General features: G+C 49.2%; 2 protein-coding genes and 1 long non-coding RNA gene across 3 annotated transcripts in view; all 3 read right to left on the bottom strand.

The window, feature by feature from the left end:
- The window catches only part of LOC144611206 (uncharacterized), a 22761-nt gene extending 18025 nt beyond the window's left edge, over window positions 1-4736 (bottom strand). The window contains exons 1-3 of the mRNA XM_078430256.1: window positions 4687-4736; window positions 1669-1840; window positions 1495-1568 (exon numbers count right to left, since the gene is read on the bottom strand). Of these exons, the coding sequence (XP_078286382.1) occupies window positions 1495-1568; window positions 1669-1840; window positions 4687-4728 (288 nt within the window). The 5' untranslated portion in view covers window positions 4729-4736. The remainder of the gene's footprint in view (window positions 1-1494; window positions 1569-1668; window positions 1841-4686) is intronic.
- A 6-nt stretch (window positions 4737-4742) lies between these two features.
- Window positions 4743-21919, bottom strand: part of LOC144611117 (uncharacterized) — a 46743-nt gene continuing 29566 nt past the window's right edge. The window contains exons 2-3 of the long non-coding RNA XR_013549478.1: window positions 18471-18563; window positions 4743-4866 (exon numbers count right to left, since the gene is read on the bottom strand). This is a non-coding gene — a long non-coding RNA (uncharacterized LOC144611117). The remainder of the gene's footprint in view (window positions 4867-18470; window positions 18564-21919) is intronic.
- Window positions 19618-21919, bottom strand: part of LOC144611065 (uncharacterized) — a 47419-nt gene continuing 45117 nt past the window's right edge. The window contains exon 7 of the mRNA XM_078430149.1: window positions 19618-19685. Within this exon, the coding sequence (XP_078286275.1) occupies window positions 19618-19685 (68 nt within the window). The remainder of the gene's footprint in view (window positions 19686-21919) is intronic.

The following is a 21919-nucleotide window of genomic DNA, read 5'->3' on the forward strand; positions in this document are numbered from 1 at the left end:
AGAGAGGGAGAGAGGGGGGGGGGGTACAATTTTCAGTGTGTCAGGACCCCTGTGAGGAATGTGTGGGGTTACAAAGTGTGTCAGGACCCATCTAGGAGTGTGTGGAGTTACACAGTGTGTCAGTACCCATCTAGGGGTGTGTGGGGTTAGAGTGTGTCAGGACCCATCTAGGGAGTGTGTGAAGTTAGTGTCAGGGACCCATCTAGGAGTGTGTGGGGTTAGTGTGTCAGGACCCATCTAGAGCGTGTGGGGTTACACAGTGTGTCAGTACCCATCTAGGAGTGTGTGGAGTTACACAGTGTGTCAGGACCCATGTAGGCGTGTGTGTGTGTGGTTACACAGTGAGTCAGGACCCATCTAGGAGTGTGTGGAGTTACAGTGTGTCAGGACCCATCTAGGTGTGTGTGGAGTTGCACAGTGTGTCAGGACCCATCTAGGAGTGTGTGGAGTTACACAGTGTGTCAGGAACCATCTAGGAGCGTGTGAAGTTAGTGTGTCAGGGACGATCTAGGAGTGTGTGGAGTTACACAGTGTGTCAGGACCCATCTAAGAGTGTGTGAGGTTACACAGTGAGTCAGGACCTATCTAGGAGTGTGTGGGGTTACACAGTGTGTCAGGGCCCATCTAGGAGTGTGTGGAGTTACACAGTGTGTCAGGACCCATCTAGGAGTGTGTGGGGTTTTCCCGTGTCTGAGGAACCCTGCCAGCAGTGTGTGGGGCATCACTGCGCACACATTCTCCCCCAGGTGTGCACTGGATATCACTGATTTCACCCACAATCCTGATGCATTGCAAAGCCTTGTACGATTAACGCCTGGAGGAGTTGAAATAATGCAGTGTAATAGTTCCGGTGTATGTCAGAGATCGGGTTGATCTGGAAACTACCATCTACCTCCTTGGTTACACGCGGGCAATCCTAGATCGGACTTTCCTCCTTTTACCCTGCACTAAACGTTATTTCCTCATAATTTATCTATACTGTATATGGCTCGATTATAATCACGTCTTGTCTTTCTGCTGACTGGGTAACAATCTCCAATCCATAATAATCCTATATGTTTCAATAAGATCCACTCTCATCCTTCCAAATTGCAGTGTATACAAGCCAGTCGCTCCAGTCTTTCAAAATACGACAATCCCGCGATGCTGGAATTAACCTAGTAAACCTACGCTGCACTTGCTGCAAGAATGTCCTTCCTCAAATTTGGAGGACATAAATTTGGTGTGGTCTCACTAGCACAACAGCAGAAGGACCTGCCCTGTACAACTGCAGGAAGGACCTCTTTGCTCCAATGCTCAACTCCTCTTGTCATGACGCCAACATGCCATTAGCTTTCTTCACTGCCCGCTGTACCTGCATGCTTACTTTCAGTCAAACAATTGCTTAAGGTTTAATTTTCTGATTTCCGGTTCTGCAAAGCTCTGAACAAACAGTTTCAGTATTACATCAATTTTAACAAGTCATTGGTGTGAACTGTACATTTCAACACTCACCTTCCATATGAGAGGATAATTCAGTAATTCAGATAAACCACTGGTGATGTTCATGTATTCTTGTGGATCAGGACCTGTTCAAATCAAAGAGCATTCATTAAACCAGACTTGAATAACATTGTTAACACCAGTGTTCCAAAGTGATATTCAGTTCAGTGTGTTGATTTGCCGTACCGAGCTTCTGGATTTCTTTCAGTATTTTGTCCAGCTTCGGTAATTCATTCTGCATTTTCACAAAGGATTCCCACATCACCCGCCGGGGCCGGTTGCCTTTCTCCATCACCAGACTTAGGAAGAGGGTCGAACAGTCAATCCGGTTTCCCTTGACCGCGAGCTCAGTGATATTCTGTGAAGAACAACAATGAATATATTGAGAAGTGAATGAGACAATGCTAATGGGGGGGGTATTAGCGATTCAGTAATGGGATATTCTGTTATTATTGAGCATAGAGGCAGGCATTGGTTTGCCTGTTCATACACCCATGACACTGGGATAACCAACTGTGCACTCCCAGAGTCCTGACAGTGTGAAACGCGCTTCACACCTGGCAGTGTCCGAGAACACAGCAGAGTAAAACACGGGAACAGGCCATTTAGGTCAATGATGGCTGTGTTGATATCGATGGGAAATTTATCCAATTCATTTTGGCCTCACATAGACACTATCCCACTAGAAATGGATGTGTCCAGTCCAGCCTGCATTGCTTCCTGCTCGGAATTTTGAAGCTATTATGTTATTTCATCTACATTCTTTCCCACTCTGAGCCCGCACCGAACTTCTTTCCACCTACCTCGACTCCATCCTACCCCCGCTGGTCAAATCCCTCCCCACCTACGTCCAAGACACCTCGCATGCTCTCCATCTCCTCGATAACTTCCGGTTTGCAGGCCCCCACTCCCTCATCTTTACCATGGATGTCCAGTCACTCTACACTTCCATCCCCCACAAGGATGGTCTTGAAGCCCTCCGTTTCTTCCTCGACCGTAGAACCAGCCAATCCCATCTAGTAACACTCTCCTCGGCCTGGCAGAGCTGATTCATACCCTTAACAACATCTCCTTTGGCTCCTCCCGCTTCCTCCAAACCAGAGGCGTACCTATGGGCACTCGCATGGGCACTTGCTATGCCTGCCTCTTTGTCGGGTACGTCGAACAATCCCTGTTCCAGACGTACACTGGCCCATCCCCGAACTCTACCTCCGCTACATCGACGACTGCATTGGTGCCACCTCTTGTACCCATGCAGAACTCACTGACTTCATACATTTCACCACCAATTTCCATCCTGCCCTTAAATATACTTGGACTATCTCCGACATCTCCCTACCGTTTCTGGATCTCACCATCTCCATCACAGGAGACAGACTAGTCACTGATATCTACTACAAACACACTGACTCCCACAGATATTTGGACTACACCTCTTCCCACCCTGACTCCTGCAAAAATCTATCCCCTACTACCAATTCCTCCGTCTACGCCGCATCTGCGCCCGGGATGAGGTGTTCCACACTAGGGCACCAGAAATGTCCTCATTCTTCAGGCAACGGGGCTTCACCTCTACCATTATAGATGAGGCTCTCACTAGGACATCCTCTATATCCCGCAGCTCCGCTCTTGCTCCGCCTCCCCCCATTCGTAACAAGGACAGAATCCCAATCGTTCTCACCTTCCACCCCATCAGCCAGCGAATCCAACAAATCATCCTGCAACATTTCCTTCACCTACAACTGGACCCCACTACCGGCCTCATCTTCCCATCTTCTCTCCTTTCTGCGTTCCGCAGAGACCGTTCCCTCCGTAACTCCCTGGTCCACTCGTCCCTTCGTACCCAAACCACCCCCTCCCCGGGCACTTTCCCCTGCAACCGCAGGAGATGCAACAACTGTCCATTTACCTCCCCCCTCAACTCCGTCCAAGGACCTAAACAGTCTTTCCAGGTGAGACAGAGGTTCGCTTGCACCTCCAACAAATTCATCGATTATATCCGCTGCTCTTGATATCAATTTCCCAACATCGGCGAGAGCAAACGCAGGCTCGCCGATCGTTTCGCTCAACACCTTCGCTCAGTCCGCCTTTACCAACCTGATCTCCCGGTGGCTGAGCACTTCAATTACCTCTCCAACTCCCAGTCTGGCCTTTCTGTCATGGGCCTCCTCCAGTGCCGTAGTGAGGCCCAGCGTAAATTGGAGGAACAGCACCTCATATTTCGCTTGGGCAACTTGCAGCCCAATGGTATGAACATTGGCTTCTCCAACTTTAGATAGTTTCTCTGTCTCTCTCTTTTACCCCTCCCCCTCCCCCGTCCCAGTTCTCCCACTGTCTTCCTGTCTCCCCCTCTACTTTCTTTGTCCCGCCCCCTGACATCCGTCTGAAAAAGGGTCTAGACCTGACGTCACCCATTCCCTCGCTCCTAGATGCTGCCTGACCTGCTGAGTTACTCCAGCATTTTGTGATACCTTCGATTTGTGCAGCATCTGCAGTTATTTTCCCTCACTCTGAGCCCGCATTCAGTCATTGACCAGATAACTTTTTTATTTCTATACTTACCCCAGTTACACCCGATCAAAGACATCCCTCTCTTGCACATTTCCTGCAGCTCATCCCCTCCTTTTACTGCATATTAACTCGGCTCCTCTTCCCACAGATGCGCGCATAACTGACCTGCTGAATATTGTTTGTTCAGATTGTAGATTGAATGACAAGCGAACAGTTGAATGTCTTAGAGTAATTCAGCAGGTCAGGCAGCATCTCCAAAAACAGAGTTATTTAGTGCAGCACAGTATGTCCTTTTTTTGTAAACCAGGATCTGCAGTTCTTGTGCTTTTGCCTAATGCCCTCTGTGGTTTAACGAACTGAACTAAATGCGACCAATGAAACCGATGCCACTTAAAACGTGTTATAGTTTTTGATTCTCGTTTACAAGTTTACTGCTCCCTGACCGTTGTGCTAAGATGCATGTGTGGGAAGAACAGCTGGATCAGAATGGACAATTCTCAGAAGTTCCCATGTCACAGGTTTTATTCCTAATACCAGATCTACAGGACACAAACCGATCAGAGATTATTGCATTGTCCATTACATTGTTCAGCCCAGGGAGTGCGAGGTGAGTGAGACTGGCATTGGTCACTCTTCCCCAATGCCGTCAGTTCTGTGACGGGAAACAGAAGTCACCGTGATCCTTCCACTTACCACGTGTTCTTGTTTAGTGAAATGTCCCTCCCGTCTCATCATAAAGCTAAGACTTTAAGCTAAGACTTTCAACCCCTTCTTCAATCGCCTGTTTCAGTCTCTCCCGATAGAATTTTGTTAGTTGGAACAATTGGTACCCGTTCCACTGTGTCAGGAGCTTAGACAATGTAGGCGTCAGATCTGTGTATTCAAAGAGAGAAACAAAACATCATCTGAATCAGTACCCTTGGCTCCCGCTACAACAGCAACCCCCACCCTGAGTGTTCCAGGCTCCTAATGAGAATGATCCAAGAAGAATATCGGAATAAAACAATTTGCTGGAGGAACTCAGTGGGTCAACCATCATCTATGGAGAATATGGTAGGTGACGTTTCAAGTCTGGATCTTTTTTCAGGCTGATTGTGGTGGCGGTGAGTGGGGAGAAATGAGGACAAGAGGAAGAACAGGTGAAAGACTGTAAGTAAGGTGGATACAGGTGAGGGGAGTTTTTGATAGGCTGATAATTGGGGAAAGGCCAGAGATGAAAAGACAGGTGTGAAACAAATGGAGTGAAGAGTTGCAAATTGTGCAGTGAGATGAATTCATGTAAGTGGAAAGGGAGGGGGTGGGAGCAATTTGCGCGAGGAGCAAAAATGGTTAGCAACCGGAAAATCCACTAGGTTTTGGCGGATAAAGCGGAAGTGTTCGGCAAAACAGTCGCCGAGTCTATGCTTTGTCTCGCCAATTGCCAAACATTGAAACTCTCGTCCCATTGCCATACCAACCTCTCTGTCCTTGGACACATGCTCACTGAAGAAACAGCACTTCACATTCTGCTTGTGTCGCCTTAAATCCAATGGTATGAACATTGAATTCTCCAAGATTAAGTAACAATCCAAACCGCACACCCGCCTTATTTCCGCCCACTCTCTCCACAGTCTCGCACGGATTTCTCCCCTCCCCTTTTCCTTCCTCCGATATTCCTTTCTTTATTTTCACAATCTCCAACACTCAGTCCTTCTGCTTAACATCTTGATGTTTCATCTCTAGCCTTTGTTCAACCAACTAGCTATGAAAAAAACCCTCCTCAATAACATCCATCTCACTTGCCAGGCTTTGTGTTGCCGCACTTCTCTGCCAGCTTACGGCTAACTCTGCCATCAGTCTGAAGAATCGGAGAGACTGAGGCAACGTATGAGCAGGCAACGTTGGATAGCGTCTGAACCGAGGAGGATGTGACGGTGTGACTAGGGAACATGGGCCCCAGGGGGATGGGGCAGCGTTGGACACGGGAAGAGTGGGCACTGGGGGAGTGTGATCATCTCCATAGCCGGTGTTCAGACAGAGAACAGATCACAGCAAAAAAACGCACATTAAACGAATGCACTGATGAAGAGGTGCAGATGCACTTATCGCCTGAGGCAACCCTGTAGTTGATGCCAGCTAATCTTCCTAGGATTATCTTCCACATGCATGAACTACCCAGCTTCACTCCACTCTCTGTGGCCTCATGCTCCCTGGCTTCAATGGATACTTTGTCATGTGTACCGAAGTTCAGTGACCATCCTCCTGTACACGAGGATCAGGAGAAGAATCGATACACTATCTGTTATATAGAATAGGTAACTGCACACACTCTTTTACCCAGAGGAGGGAAATCAAGAAACAAATGACATGGGTTTCAGGTGGAGTAGGGGATTTTATGACAAAATCGGTACATGGATGGGATAGGTTTAGAAGGACATGGGTCTTACGCAGGCTGGTAGGACTATAGTAGATCGGCCATGTTGTTTGACATGTCCAAGGTGAGCCTTTTTCCATACCGTATGCCTCTATGACTCTGAGGTACAACTTGACCATAATAACTCTAACAGTGCAGACTGCACAGAGTCCAGATACAAAAGTTGCCATGTTTTATGCGTCATCTTATACTCTTCACTTTCTCAGAAAGCCTCTCCCCAGTCACTGCATGAATGCACATCTGAATCTTCAATGAAGATGATTCATCGCCTCTACGATCACTCCCTCTGTCTTTTCACCCGGTGGGGGCACAGGACCTTTATCGGCCTGCTCCGCTCGTCCCTGGGACTTTCCATCGCCCGGTGGGGGCTTCAAAAGTCGGGAGCCTCGATCGCCTCGTGGCACCACGGGAGAAGAATGAGGAGGAGATAAGACTTTTCTTTGCCTTCCATCACAGTGAGGGTGTGCCTGGAGCAATCACTGTGATGGCTGTTTGTGTTAAAATTGTAATTGTGTGTCTTGTGTTCTTTATTGTCTACTGCCAGACCCTGACGTGAGAGGACGCTGGCGCTATTTGTTCGCCGCTTCTCCATCAGGACAGTTCGTCTGTTTGTTTTTATGTCTTGACTGTTTTGTAAAGCGTCTTTGAGCACTTGGAAAAGCGCTATATAAAATAAATTTTTATTATTATTATTATATTATTATCTACTTTGTGTTTATTCATGATTATTTTCCGTTTCACCAAACCTCCCCATTCCTTTGACATTGTAAGTTATAAAGTTATATTTAGCTGAGTGCAAGACTGGCAAAGATAAGGGTAGAGAAAAAAGGAAACAAAACCAGAAAACACACAAGAGCATCCCACACCCTCCCACCCACCCATTTGATACCACCTGAGTGCTTCCTACCCGGTGCACTAAAGGGATGCAACATATCAGAAGGAATGACATGCTCTCCTATGATTTATGAATTAATTTAAGGAGATTAAGTATTATTAATGCCATTTTATTTTAAACTGTAATAAAAAGCAAAACCTCCCATCCCTTACTCCCCCAAGCTGGTTTACTCCCATCCCATACTTCACCAAGCTGACAACCTCCCATCCCTTACCATCGACAGCTGGCTTTCTCCCATCTCTTACTCCCTAAGCTGGCTTTCTCCCATCTCTTACTCCCTAAGCTGGCTTCCTCCCATCCCTTACTCCAACAAGGTGGCCACCTCTCTTCCCTTACTCCCCAAACTGGCTACCTCCAGTCCCTTATTCCGCCAAGCTGGCTCTCTCCCATCACTTACTCCCCCAAATTGGCTACCTCTTACTGCCATCTAGCTGGCTACCTCCCATCCCCTACAGCCCCCAAATGGCTACCTCCCATCCCCTACTCCCCCAAGCTGTTTTCCTCCCATTCCCCTAACTCCCCAAGCTGACAGCATCCCGTCACTTACTCCCCCAAGTTGGCTACTTCCAATCCCTTACTCCTCCATTCCCCTTACTCCCTCAAGCTGGCTACCTCCCATCCCTTACTCCTCAAAGCTGGCTTCCCCCATTCCCCTTAATCTCCCAAGCTGGCTACCTCCCGTTCCCCTTACTCCCCCAAGACATCTTCATCCCATTTCGCTTACTCTTCCAAGCTTGCTACCTCCCAGCTCCTTACTCCCCCAAGCTGGCTAACTACAGTCCCTTACTCCCCCAAGGGGTACTTCACATCCCTTACTCCCCCTAGATGCCCACTTCCCAACCCTTACTCCCCAAGCTCTCTTACTCCCATCCCCATTACTCCCCCAAGCTGGCTAACTGCTATCCTTTACTCCCCCAAGGTGGCCACCTCTCATCCCCTTAATCTCCGAAGCCAGCTACCTCCCAATCCACTTAGTCCCCCAAGATGGCTGCCTCTCATCCCTTAACCCCACAAGCTGGCTACGTCCCATTCCTTAGTCCTCCAAGATGCCTACCTCCCATCCCTTACTCTCCGACGCTGGCTATCTCCCATCACATTACTCCCCCAAGCTGGCTTTCTTCCATCCCTTACCCCCCAAAGCTGGCAACTCCCATGCCCCTAACTCCCCAAGATATCTTCATCCCATTCCGCTTACTCTCCAAAGCTTGCATCCTCTCAGCCGCTTACTCCCTCAAGTTGGGTAACTCCCTTCCCTTACTCCCACAAAGGGGTTATGTCCCATCCCTTACTCCCGGAAACTGGCTACGTCCCATCCGTTACTCCCCCAAGCTGTCAACCTCCAATCATTTACTCATCCTGCCTGGCAATCTCCTTACGCCATTCCTTACGCCCCTAAGCTGGCTTCCTCCCCTTTGCCTTACTCCCCAAGCTGGCGATCACCCGTTCCCCCTACTCCTCCAAGATATCTTCATCCGCTTACTCTCCCAAGCTTGCAACCTGCCATTCCCCTTATTCCCCCAAGCTCGCTATCTCCCATTCCCCTTGCCCCTGAAGCTGTCTTCCTCGCATTCCCTTTACTCCCACAAGCTGGATACCTTCCAGTCCACTTATCCCCCAAGCTGCATACGTCCCATCCCTTACTCCCACAAGCTGGGTAGCTTCCATTCCTTACTCCCCCAACTGGCTTCCTCCCATCCCCTTCTCCCCCAATATGGCTACCTCCCATCCCTTACTCCCCCGAGCTGGCTACATATCAACCCTCACTGCCCCAAACTGGCTACCTGCCATCCCCATTATTCCCCAAATCTGGCTTGCTCCCATTCCCCTTACTCCCCAAGCTGGCTACATCCCAACCCTCACTGCCCCTAACTGGCTACCATCCCATCCCTAACTACCCAAGGCTGGCAAACTCCCATCCCTTACTCCCCCAAGCTGGCTACCGGCCATCCCTTTTACTCACCCATGCTGGCTACCGGCCGTCCCTTTTACTCCACAAAGCTGCCTTCCTCCCATGCCCCTTTGTCCCCCAAGCTGGCTGTCACTCGTTCCCCTTACTGCCCCAAGCTGTCTTCCTCCCATTCCTTTTACTCCCCCAAGCTGGCAACTTCCCACTCTCCTTATTCACCCAAGCTGGCTACCTCCCATACCTTTCTCCCCAAAGCTGGCTTACTCCCATTCTTTACTCCCCCAAGCTGACAACCTCCCATCTCTTCCTCTCCCAAGCTTGCTTCCTCCCATGTCTTATTCTCCCAAGCTGGCTTACTCCCATTATTACCCTTACTCCCGCAAGTTGGCTGGCTCCCATTCCCCTTATTCCCACAAGCTGGATGCATTCCACCCCTTACTCCCCCCAAGTTGGCTACCTCCCATCCCTTACCCCCCCCCCCGCCGGCTTCCTCCGATTCCCCTTACTTCCCCAAGCTGGCAGGTTGCCCTTCCCACGACTGCGATGAGCTAGCGCACCCATTCCCTTTACTACCCCAAGCTGGTTTGCTCCGATTCCCCAATACCCCAAAGCTGGCTTCCTCGCAGTCCCCTTACGCCCCAACCTGGCTGCGTCGCTGTCCCCTTATTCGCCCATGCTGCCTGTCCTCCATTCCCCGTATTCCTCCAAGCTGACTTACTCCCATTCCCATTATTTCCCCATCACCCCGAGGCTGGCCTCCTGCTAATCCCCTTAATCCCCAGCACTAAGCTGGCTCTCTCCCATCTCTTACAACCGAAAGCTGGCTTTTTTCCCATCCCTTACTCGCCAAGCTTGCTTCCTCCCATACCTTACTCCCCCAAGCTGGCCACCTTCCATCTCAGATCCCATAACCTCCCCCAAGTTCAGTACCTCCCATTCCTTCCACCCCCACGATGGCTTTCTCCCATTCCAGCTTACTCCCCCAAGCTGGTTACCTCCCATCCGTTACCCCCTAACCTGGCTACCTCCCTTCCCCTTACCAAGCTAAACTGGCTACCTCCAGACCCTTACTCCCGTAAGCTGTCTCTGTCCCATCCCTTACTCCCCCAAGCTAGATTCCTCCTATCCCCCTCACTCCCCCAAACTGGCTACCTTGCATTGTTTACTCCCCCAAACTGGCTACTTCCCATCCCAGCTGGCTAATACACCCCAGCTGGCTAACTTCCATCTGCTACTCCCCAAATCTGGATACATCCCATTCCCCTTTCTCCCCCAAGCTGGCAGCATCCCATCACTTACTCCCCAAGCTGGCTACTTCCCATCCCTTACTCCCCCACGCTGGATTCCCTCATTTTCCATACTCCCTCCTGCTGGCTATCTCCCATCCCTTGCTCCCCAAGCTGGCTATCGCTCATCCTCCTTACTCCCCAAAGCCGGGTTCCCCCCATTCCCTCATTCCCCAAGCTGGCTACCACCCGTTCCCCTTACTCCCCTAAGATATTTTCATCCTATTTCGCTTATTCTCCCAGCTCGCGTCCTCCCAGCCCCTTACTCCCGCAAGCTGGCTAACTCCCGCCCCTTACTCCCCCATGGGGGCTACCTCCCGCCCCTTACTCCCCCAAGCTGGCCACGTCCCATTCGTTAACCCCCCAAGCTGCCCATCTCCAATCCCTTGATCTCCCAAACTGGCTTACTTCCATCCCTTCCGCCTCCAAGCTGGCAACGTCCCAACCCTTACTCCCCCAAACTGGCTTCCTCCCATTCTCCTACTCCCCCAAACAGGCTACCTCCCTTTCACCTTAAACCCCCTCGAGCTGGCTTCCTCCCATTCCTCTTACTCCCCCAAATCCGGCTACCTCCCAATCCATTTAATCCCCCCAGCTGGCTATCTCCCATCCATTACTCCCCCAACCTGGATACCTCCCATTCCCGTCACTCCCCCAAGCTGGCAGTATCCCTTCACTTACTCCCCATGTTAGCTACTTCCCATCCCTTACTCCCCCCGTGCTGGATTTTACCCCTTTCTCCTTACGCCCTCAATCTGTATACATCCCATCACTTACACCCCCAAGCTGGCAACATCTCATCCCCTTACTCACCAAAGCAGGCTTCCCCCCATTTCCATTATTCCCCAAAGCTGGCTTCTCCACATTCCCCTTACTCCCCAAAGCTGTCTACTCCCATTCCTCTTATTCCCCCAGTTGGCTATCTCCCATTCCCTTAACTCCTCCAAGATAGCTTCATCCCATTCCGGTTACTCTCCTAAGCTTGCTATTTCCCAGCCCAATTATCCCCCATGCTGGCTAACTCCGCCCTTCACTCCCCAATGGGGCTACATCCCATCTCTTACTCGCCCAAGCAGGCTTACTCCCATTCATTACTCCCCGAAGATAGGTACTTCCCATTCCGCTTACTCCCCCCACGTTGTATTCCTCCCGTCCCTTACTCCCCCAAGCTGGCTTCCTGCGATTCCCCTTACTCCCCCATGCTTTCCAGGCTGAGCAAGCGCCTCCCATTCCCCTTACTCCCCCAAGCTGGTTGGCTCCGATTCCCCTTACCCTCTCAAGCTTTCTTCTTCCCATTCCCTTTACACCACAAGCTGGCTACCTCGCTGTCACCTTATTCGCCCATGCTGCCTGTCCCCCATTGCCCCTATTCCTCCTGTTCCCATTACTCCCCCATCTCCCTTATTCCCCTTGGCTGGCTGGCTGCCTCCCATTCCCCTTAATCCCCACCAACAAGCTGGCTCCCTCCGATTCATTACAACCGAAAGCTGGCGTTCTCCAATCCCTTACTCGCCAAGCTTTCGTCCTCCCATACCTTACTCCCACAAGCTAGCTTCCTCACATTCCCCTTACTCCCACAAGTGGATAACTCCCATCCCATACTTCCCCAAGCTGGGAACTGCCCGTCGCCCTTTCTCCCCCAAGCTGGCTTCCTTCCATGGCCCTTATACCCCCCAAACTGTCTATCCTCCGCAACATCTCATCCCCTTACTCACCAAAGCAGGCTTCCCCCCATTTCCCTTACTCCCCAAAGCTGGCTTCTCCACATTCTCCTTACTCCCCAAAGCTGGCTTCTCCCCATTCACCTTACTCCCCAAAGCTGTCTTCTACCATTCCTCTTATTCCCCCAAGTTGGCTATCTCCCATTCCCTAACTCCTCCAAGATAGCTTCATCCCATTCCGGTTACTCTCCTAAGCTTGCTATTTCCCAGCCCAATTATCCCCCATGCTGGCTAACTCCGCTTTTCACTCCCCAATGGGGCTACATCCCATCTTTACTCGCCCAAGCTGACCATGCCCCATTCGTTACTCCCCCAAGCTGCCCACCTCCAATCCCTTGTTCCCCCAAGCTGGCTTCCTTCCATCTCTTCCGCCTCCAAGCTGGCAACATCCCAACCCTTACTCCCCCAAGCTGGCTTCCTCCCATTCGCCTACTCCCCATAACTGGCAATCTCCCTTTTCCCTTACTCCCCCAAGCTGGCTTCCTCCCATTCCTCTTTCGCCACCAAATTCCGCTACCTCCCAATCCCCTTAATTCCCCAAGCTGGCTACCTCCCATCCCTTACTCCCACAAGCTGGCTACGTCCCATCCCTTACTGCCCCAAGATGCTTACTTCCCACCCCTTACTTCCCAAGATGGTTTCCTCCCACGACGTACTCCCCCAAGCAGGCTTACTCTCCCATCCCTTACTCCCCGAAGTTGGGTACTTCCCATTCCGCTTACTCCCCCCACGTTGTATTCCTCCCGTCCCTTACTGTCCCAAGCTGGCTTCCTGCGATTCCCCTTACTCCCCCAAGCTTTCCAGGCTGAGCAAGCGCCTCCCATTCCTCTTAATCCCCATCCCCCAGAGAATCCAGTACAAAATCCTCCTCATAACCTACAAAGCCCTCCATAACCTGGCCCCATCCTACCTGACCGACCTCCTCCACAGGCACACTCCCACCTGCACCCTCCGCTCTGCTGCTGCCAATCTCCTATCCCCCCCACATCCGGACAAAACTCAGATCCTGGGGGGACAGGGCTTTCTCCATCGCTGCTCCCACCCGATGGAACTCACTACCCCAAACCGTTAGAGACTCCTCCACACTCACCACATTCAAAACATCGCTGAAGTCTCACCTGTTCAGTACTGCCTTCAACCACTGACGGTCACCTCACCTTCTGTCTCCTTTCTCTGTTCGTTTACTTATTTACTTATTTATCTATTTATTCATTTCCCTATGTTCTCTAAATCTCTGTAAAGCGTCTTTGAGTATATGAAAAGCGCTATATAAATAAAATGCATTATTAATCCCCCAAGCTGGTTGGCACCTATTCCCCTTACCCCCTCAAGCTTGCTTCTTCCCATTCCCTTTACACCACAAGCTGGCTACCTCGCCGTCACCTTATTTGCCCATGCTGCCTGGGTCCCATTGCCCCTATTCCTCCCGTCCCCATTTCCCTCTCTCCCCTGGGCTGGCGGCCTCCCATTCCCTTTAATCCCCACCACCAATCTGGCTCCCTCCCATCTCCCTTACTCCCCCAAGTTGGCTTCCTCCCATCCCTTACTCCCCCAAGTTGGCTTCCTCCCATCCCTTACTCCCCCAAGTTGGCTTCCTCCCATCCCTTACTCCCCCAAGTTGGCTTCCTCTCCCATCCCTTACTCCCCCAAGTTGGCTTCCTCCCATCCCCATTATACCAGCAATCTGGCTACCTCCCATCTCCCTTACTCCCCCAAGTTGGCTTCCTCCCATCCCTTACTCCCGCAAGCTGGCTTCCTCCAATTCCCCTTACTCACCCAAGCTGCCTACCTTCCACCTTAGATCCCTTAACCTCCCCCAAGTACACTACCTCCCTTCCATTACACCCCCCCTCCCCCCTCCGATGGCTTCTTGCATTCCAGCTTACTCCCCCAAGCTGGCTACCTCCCATTCCTTACCCCCATAACCTGGCTACTTCCATTCCCTTGCCTAGCTAAGCTGGCTACCTCCAGTCTCGTGCTCCCGTAAGCTGTCTCTCTCCCATCCCTTACTCCCCAAAGCTAGCTAACTCCCATTCCCCATAATCCCCCAAACTGGCTACCTAGCATCCTTTACGCCCTCTAACTGGCTACTTAACATTCCAGCTGGCTAACACACCCTAGCTAGCTCTCTCCCATCCGCTACTCCCCAAATCTGGGATGTAGTGTACTTGGGGGGGGTGTTAAGGGATCTAAGATGGCAGGTAGTCAGCTTGGGTTAGTAAGGGGAATTGGAGGAAGCCAGCTTGGAGGAGTCAGGGATGGGAGGAAGCCAACTTGGGGGAGTAAGGGAGACGGGAGGTAGGCAGATTGCTGGTGTAAGGGCTTGGGCTTGAGGCACCAGTCCACAAACTCCTTGATCATTTCTCTGCACGCCCTGTCATCGTCGCCTGCGATGAGGCCAAGATGGCAGAGTCGTCAGAGAACTTCTGTAGATAGCAGTTTCCAGAGCTGTGCCTGAAGCCCGCAGTGCACAGTGTACAGGTTAGCCAGCTTGGGGGTATCAGGGATGGGATAAGCCAGCTGAGGACAAAGGGATGGGAGAAAGCCAGCTTCTGGTAATAAGGGATGGGAGGGAACAAGCATGAGGGAGTAAGGGATGGAAGGTAGGCAGCTTGGGGGAGTAAGGGGACTGGGTGATTGCAAGATTGGGAGAGTAAGCGGGATGGGATGACGATATATTGGGGGAGTCAGGGGAATGATAGATAGCCAGCTTGGGGAACTAAGTGGAATGGGAGGTAGCCAGCTTGCGGGAGTAAGGGATGGGAGGTAGCCAGCTTGGGGGATTAAAGGGATTGGGAGCTAGCCGGATTTGGGTGAGTAAGAGGAATGGGAGGAAGACAGATCTTCTGGAATAGCGATTTTTTTAAACTTCCATACCCAAAAAACTGGTTGCAAAAGTCACACTTTACCTTACAGTGGTCAACAGATTTGTGTAATTTTCATACTTCCACTCACAAACCCAATAGTCCCAACTCATTTGAATAATGAAATGAGAACTGACATGTACAAAATGCATTCCATGTTGCAAATCTGAAATCCTCACAGTATCCTTTGCTCTTTCTCTCATTCTGCTGCATCTTGTCGAGGCAGTGAAGAAAGCCAATGGAATGTTGGCCTTTATAACAAGAGGAGTTGAGTATAGGAGCAAAGAGGTCCTTCTACAGTTGTACAGGGCCCTAGTGAGACTGCACCTGGAGTACTGTGTGCAGTTTTGGTCTCCAAATTTGAGGAAGGATATTCTTGCTATTGAGGGCGTGCAGCGTAGGTTCACTAGATTAATTCCCGGAATGGCGGGACTGTCGTATGTTGAAAGGCTGGAGCGACTAGGCTTGTATACACTGGAATTTAGAAGGATGAGGGGGGATCTTATTGAAACATATAAGATCATTAGGGGATTGGACACATTAGAGGCAGGAAACATGTTCCCAATGTTGGGGGAGTCCAGAACAAGGGGCCACAGTTTAAGAATAAGGATTAGGCCATTTAGAACGGAGATGAGGAAGAACTTTTTCAGTCAGAGAGTGGTGAAGGTGTGGAATTGTCTGCCTCAGAAGGCAGTGGAGGCCAGTTCGTTGGATGCTTTCAAGAGAGAGCTGGATAGAGCTCTTAAGGATAGCGGAGTGAGGGGGTATGGGAAGAAGGCAGGAACGGGGTACTGATTGAGAGTGATCAGCCATGATCGCATTGAATGGCGGTGCGTACAGGCTCGAAGGGCCGAATGGCCTCCTCCTCCTGCACCTATTGTCTGTTGTCCTCGGATCACTCAGTCTCAGCTGATAACAATGTGCAACTCTCCTCACACAAAGGCTCAGAAAGGCCTTTACTCCGGCAACTGAGGAAGTGTTATCAGTAAAAATAACGGGACCCGGTAATAACAAGCTGATGGTTTCATTGTGAAACAGTGCCCTGAACATGCAGCCATTTTGTGAACCAAACTGGGCCATCTGCTTCCACAGCACCAGACCGCTCAGCGCCCTCAACACATCAACTGTTAGCTCCAACTTCACTCAACTCTGTGTGATTGTTGTGCAGCACCTGCACCAACACGTCCCATAACAACGCGCAGCTAGTGCTGGACATGACTTTCCTGCTTCAAACTCTCACCGGGACACATTTAGTCACAACAATCAATGCAAAGTCCTCACAACAACAAATCAAACTCAATGGGGAGATTTACCCAGTCTCTCCCCAAGATTAGACCCGTCCACTGGGGGCCGGCGGCAAATACTCACCGATGGGAAGCAGCTGTCCCCGCCCGCCCGGACAGCGGGGACCCTCTCCCCGCCCTGGATCCACGGAGCCGCACTGCGCCTGCGCGTGGGACTGTCCGGGGGGGCGGGGACACTCCCCCTCGGCCTCCACCATTGGCTAAGGCAGTTGGCGGACACCGCCGACAACCAATGGGAGCAGAGGGGCAGGCGCGGCCTGCGCTGACGGTTGGAGGGTCAGGTGACCGGTGGCGGCGCGCGGGCGAGCGGCCGTTAAACCGTCTCCGCGCGAGCCAGGCCGCGCATGCGTGACGCGCAATGGGCGGTGACGAAACTGCCCGGTGATTGACAGCGGCACCGCCCTGAAGCTCCAGCACCCTGAAACCCGGCTCAGCTCAGCCGCGCCCCCGCGCCGCATTCCGGCCCCGCCCCTTGCACCAACACGTGCATTCATTTTAACTGGATGTGCATGAACGTCACGTACTGAAGTACTGTGAAAAGCTTGGTTTTGCATGTAATCCAAAAGGATCAGATATACCACACACAGATATAATAGGTTGAAACTCAAGAACAGACGGAGCAAAGGTTAAGATACAGAGTGCAGAATGTAGTTTGCAGCATTGTAACACATCAGTCCCTTACACAAAGTCCAATGTCCTTGATGCATATGCGTAAATAGTTTAAAAAAGTAAATTCGGAGAACAGGAATACATCCCTGGCATCTGAAGAAGGGTCTCGACCCGAAAGGTCACCCATTCCTTCTATCCAGAGATGCTGCCTGACCCGCTGCTTTACTCCAGCATTTTGTGTTTACCCTAGCTTCTGCGAGGTTCGTTCACAAATTTGATAAGAGCGTAGAAGCCCTCGAATCAGGTGCTATGTTATGTCCAGATATCCAACATAAAATTTGGATGATTGTTACTTTCGAGATAATCTGATAATTTTGTTCCAAGTATTAGCGATTTTAGCCTTTCTGCCAAAATTTACATTTCTACCCCCGCAACTGGATTTGAACCAGTATTTGTGTAGGCGGAGACATTACATTTCATATTTAATCATGATACGGGCAAGTTGACGCATGTTGGAGGGATAAATAAAACCAGGGTATTCATCATGAATGACAGGGACTATAGACCGCTGAGAAACACCCGTACAAATCCATAGATCCCTAAAGTCAGCAGTGCACACGAAGACAACATTTAGCATTCTTGTCATCAGCTGCAGCATCGAATACAACTGCAGGGAGGCCTTGTTACAAATTTACATGGAGTTGATTAAGCCTTAATTTGGAGGAGTGTGTGCAATTCTGATCTCCATACTGTGGGAAGGATGCCTTTGCACTGGAGAAACTACAGAGGAGATCCATCAGGATATTGTTTGGAAATGAATATTTCAAATATCAACTGAGACTGCAGTGATTTAAGTGGTCTTCCTTGAAGCTGGGGCAGACAAGCAGTGATCTGATAGATTTTCAGAATACTACGAGAAGCAACGTTTTTGGAAAAATAGTTTTCTCCATAGTAGAGGTGGTTAACACTAGGCGGCATCGATTTAATGCGTGGACCATGAGGTTTACAGGATGATCTTTCAGGAAGAATCTTTCAGTAGTGATGACTGCAGCTAGGACACACAGCCTGAGGTGGTGAGGTGGTGGCTGGTACTCTGTTACAACATTGTAGGAGCATCTGGGTGTCCATTCCAAATGCAAATGAATCGCAGGTGATAGACTACTAGTGCTCAGTAATGGGATTAATGCAGAGAAATTGTCAGGTGGCAGATGGGTCAAAGGCTCATTTCTGCTCAGAATCTGATTCTGGACTCTGATATTATAACGTTTGCGGCTAATCAAATAATTTGTTTCTAAAAAGAGTGCTGATATATCAGACAATTCCTGCATCCGCCCACCTGTGACGGTGATATCCCTGGAGATGTCAACTCTCTGTGTTCACCCCCATCCCTAGTCCCACTTCCATGTGAACCTCATTTCTTACAACAGGTGTCCACGCACTGTCAGGGCAACATATACATTTCACAGAAGGCTCACAAACCTTTTTGTTTTGTTGATGTAGAGGTCACTGAATCACCTCCACAGTCACCACTTTCAGCCATGATGTCGTCAGGCATTCGCAAACTCTGTAGCTCTGAAATAAACAATATTAACAGAACCATCAGGTGACAATTAAATGTGAAGAAAGACATTGCCTTGCGAACCAACAAACAGCATTACAGTGCAGCAGAGGTGTGGAAAACACCCCATCCAAACAAGGTATACCCCTGCAAATTAACAAAACATAAAAGTAGGATTAGTCCACCTAGCTATTCATGTCTGCCCTGACATCCAAAGATCCCTGATCTATCCAAGGCAGCAATTCATCATTTGTGCCAGATCCCTGAAGCTTTCAAACCGCTGATCACCATATCACTATTCCAGACCAAACACGGTCAATCCCCAACATACACACCTCACCTGTTTGGAGGCTTCAACTCACAGAGAAAGAGGAAAAATACCCACTAATGGGGAATTACTGTCCACTCTGCTGGCCCTATTCTTACCACAAGGCGAGAAGGAACTTTTTCATCCAGAGATTTGTGAATTTGTCGAATTCTCTGCCAGAGGGCAGTAGAGGCCAAATCACTGGATGAATTTAAGAGAGAGTAAGATCGAGCTGAATCGGGTTACTGATTGTGGATGATCAGCCATAATCACAATGAATGGCGGTGTTGGCTTGAAGGGGCAAATGGCCTCCTCCTGCACCTATTTTCTATGTTTCTAACCTTGCCATCCAGGATAAAGGCTTCTACACCACCACATTACCTATTGCCAAATCCCCACTGGCTGGAACGGGAAATAAAACATTTCATGGGCCAACTACAAACGTCCCAACTCTACTGGAAACTGTAGTCCCCACTGCTCCCATTGCACATTCCAGCGCCATCCCTGGAGTGTCCATTCCAGAATAGAAGGATTATATCACATGCCTAGACTATGCTCTGTCTCCATGATGTCAGGTATCTGTCTGCAATAACCACCACCAGTCCCACTTCACAAGAGAATCATCCGCCTTATCTCTACACGACAAAACCCGCCCAAAGGTTCACAGGACAGCGTTGCTGGGAGGGAGCTGGAGACGTCAGGCACGATGAGGGTGAACTGGGTTCATGCCGACAGTGCCTTCAGGGTAGGTGGAGGTCTGTTCACAGGAACTGCACCAGCACATCAAGCTCGTGGGCAGACCGGATTTCGACTTTGAAAATGGCAATGCCTGCATGTGTAATATGTGCTAAAACAATTTCACTCTGCAGTTGCACATTGAATTACCGAACTGTTGACCAAACATCTATTCCTCTCAGCACTCAGCTCTCCAATTGATTCATCCTCAACAAACAGAGATTATCCTTTGCTATCTTGCAGACATTCTCTATTATCATAGCTGAAAGATACAACTCTGTATTAAACGGCACTACGTCTGGTCCTGAACTATCCCAGCTGTGGACAGGTGATCTCTCCCTCCCTTTAAACAATCTCCAGCAATCTAAGTTAAAACATATTTGGTTATCTTAACGTTGTGCGTGATCTGGCCAAGTACAAATGACTGCCATTTTTCCTACAATGTAATAAAGACAATGTGTATTTACATTATTGATTAAAATAGTGAATGCAGAAAACAGTGGAAGTGCAATGGTGGATGATCCATTATCAGAACTGGGACTGTAATCAAATGCTGCTCAAACTGCTGAGTGTTTCCAGCATGTTGGCATTTTCTCTTTTTCCTTCAGATCTTCTGGAATAGGAATATATATTTTAAAACTTCCATGCCCAAAAAACTGGTTGCAAAAGTCACACGTTACCTTACAGTGGTCAACAGATTTGTGTAATTTTCATACTTCCACTCACAAACCCAATAGTCCCAACGCATTTGAATAATGAAATGAGAACTGACATGTACAAAATGCATTCCATGTTGCAAATCTGAAATCCTCACAGTATCCTTTGCTCTTTCTCTCATTCTGCTGCACCTTGTCGAGGCAGTGAAGAAAGCCAATGGAATGTTGGCCTTCATAACAAGAGGAGTTGAGTATAGGAGCAAAGAGGTCCTTCTGCAGTTGTACCGGGCCCTAGTGAGACCGCACCTGGGAGTACTGTGTGCAGTTTTGGTCTCCAAATTTGAGGAAGGATATTCTTGCTATTGAGGGAGTGCAGCGTAGGTTCACTAGATTAATTCCCGGAATGGCGGGACTGTCGTATGTTGAAAGGCTGGAGCAATTAGGCTTGTATACACTGGAATTTAGAAGGATGAGGGGGGATCTTATTTTTTTATTTAAAAAAAAATAATTATTTAAGTTTTAACAGAACTCATACATTTTACATTTCATAGTAAGCAATAATAACCACATTATAAATTCGATTATACACGTATTGTTCTGTATTATCTCCCCTCCCACACCCCCCCCCTTCCCCCCACCCCCCAGTTAAAAAGAAGGAAAAAGAAAAAGAAAAAGAAAAAGAAAGAGAGAAAGAAAGAAACCTGGAGTCCAGAGGGAGACACTTCTGGGAAATTTCTTATTAAATTCTTATTAAAGGTATCAAAACAATCCTGAATCGAAATATTTCCAATTCTTAATCCTAGCTTTAAAATGAATGGGTTCCACACCTTCAAGAAGAAGTCATATCCATTTCTCAGATTATACGTAGTTTTTTCTAATGGGATACAACTACGCATTTCTGCATACCATCTTTCAAATCTTATTTCATTTTGATCTTTCCAAGTGACCGCTACACATTTTTTTGCTACTGCTATTGCTATTTTGAGAAATCTTTCCTGATGTTTATCTAAAATTAGCTTTGGTAATATTCCTTTTGTATCTCCCAATAAAAACAACCTTGAATCCATTGGTATGATCTTATTCATCAATTGTTCCAAAAATCTTTTTAGGTCTTTCCAAAAAGGAGTTACCTTCTGACATGCCCATGTAGAGTGTAAAAAAGTGGGGATCTTATTGAAACATATAAGATAATTAGGGGATTGGACACATTAGAGGCAGGAAACATGTTCCCAATGTTGGGGGAGTCCAGAACAAGCGGCCACAGTTTAAGAATAAGGGGTAGGCCATTTAGAACGGAGATGAGGAAGAACTCTTTCAGTCAGAGAGTGGTGAAGGTGTGGAATTGTCTGCCTCAGAAGGCAGTGGAGGCCAGTTCGTTGGATGCTTTCAAGAGAGAGCTGGATAGAGCTCTTAAGGATAGCGGAGTGAGGGGGTATGGGGAGAAGGCAGGAACGGGGTACTGATTGAGAATGATCGGCCATGATCGCATTGAATGGCGGTGCGTACAGGCTCGAAGGGCTGAATGGCCTCCTCCTCCTGCACCTATTGTCTGTTGTCCTCGGATCACTCAGTCTCAGCTGATAACAATGTGCAACTCTCCTCACACAAAGGCTCAGAAAGGCCTTTACTCCGGCAACTGAGGAAGTGTTATCAGTAAAAATAACGGGACCCG

Source organism: Rhinoraja longicauda, chromosome 39 (assembly GCF_053455715.1).
Source record: "Rhinoraja longicauda isolate Sanriku21f chromosome 39, sRhiLon1.1, whole genome shotgun sequence".
NCBI lineage: Eukaryota > Metazoa > Chordata > Chondrichthyes > Rajiformes > Arhynchobatidae > Rhinoraja > Rhinoraja longicauda.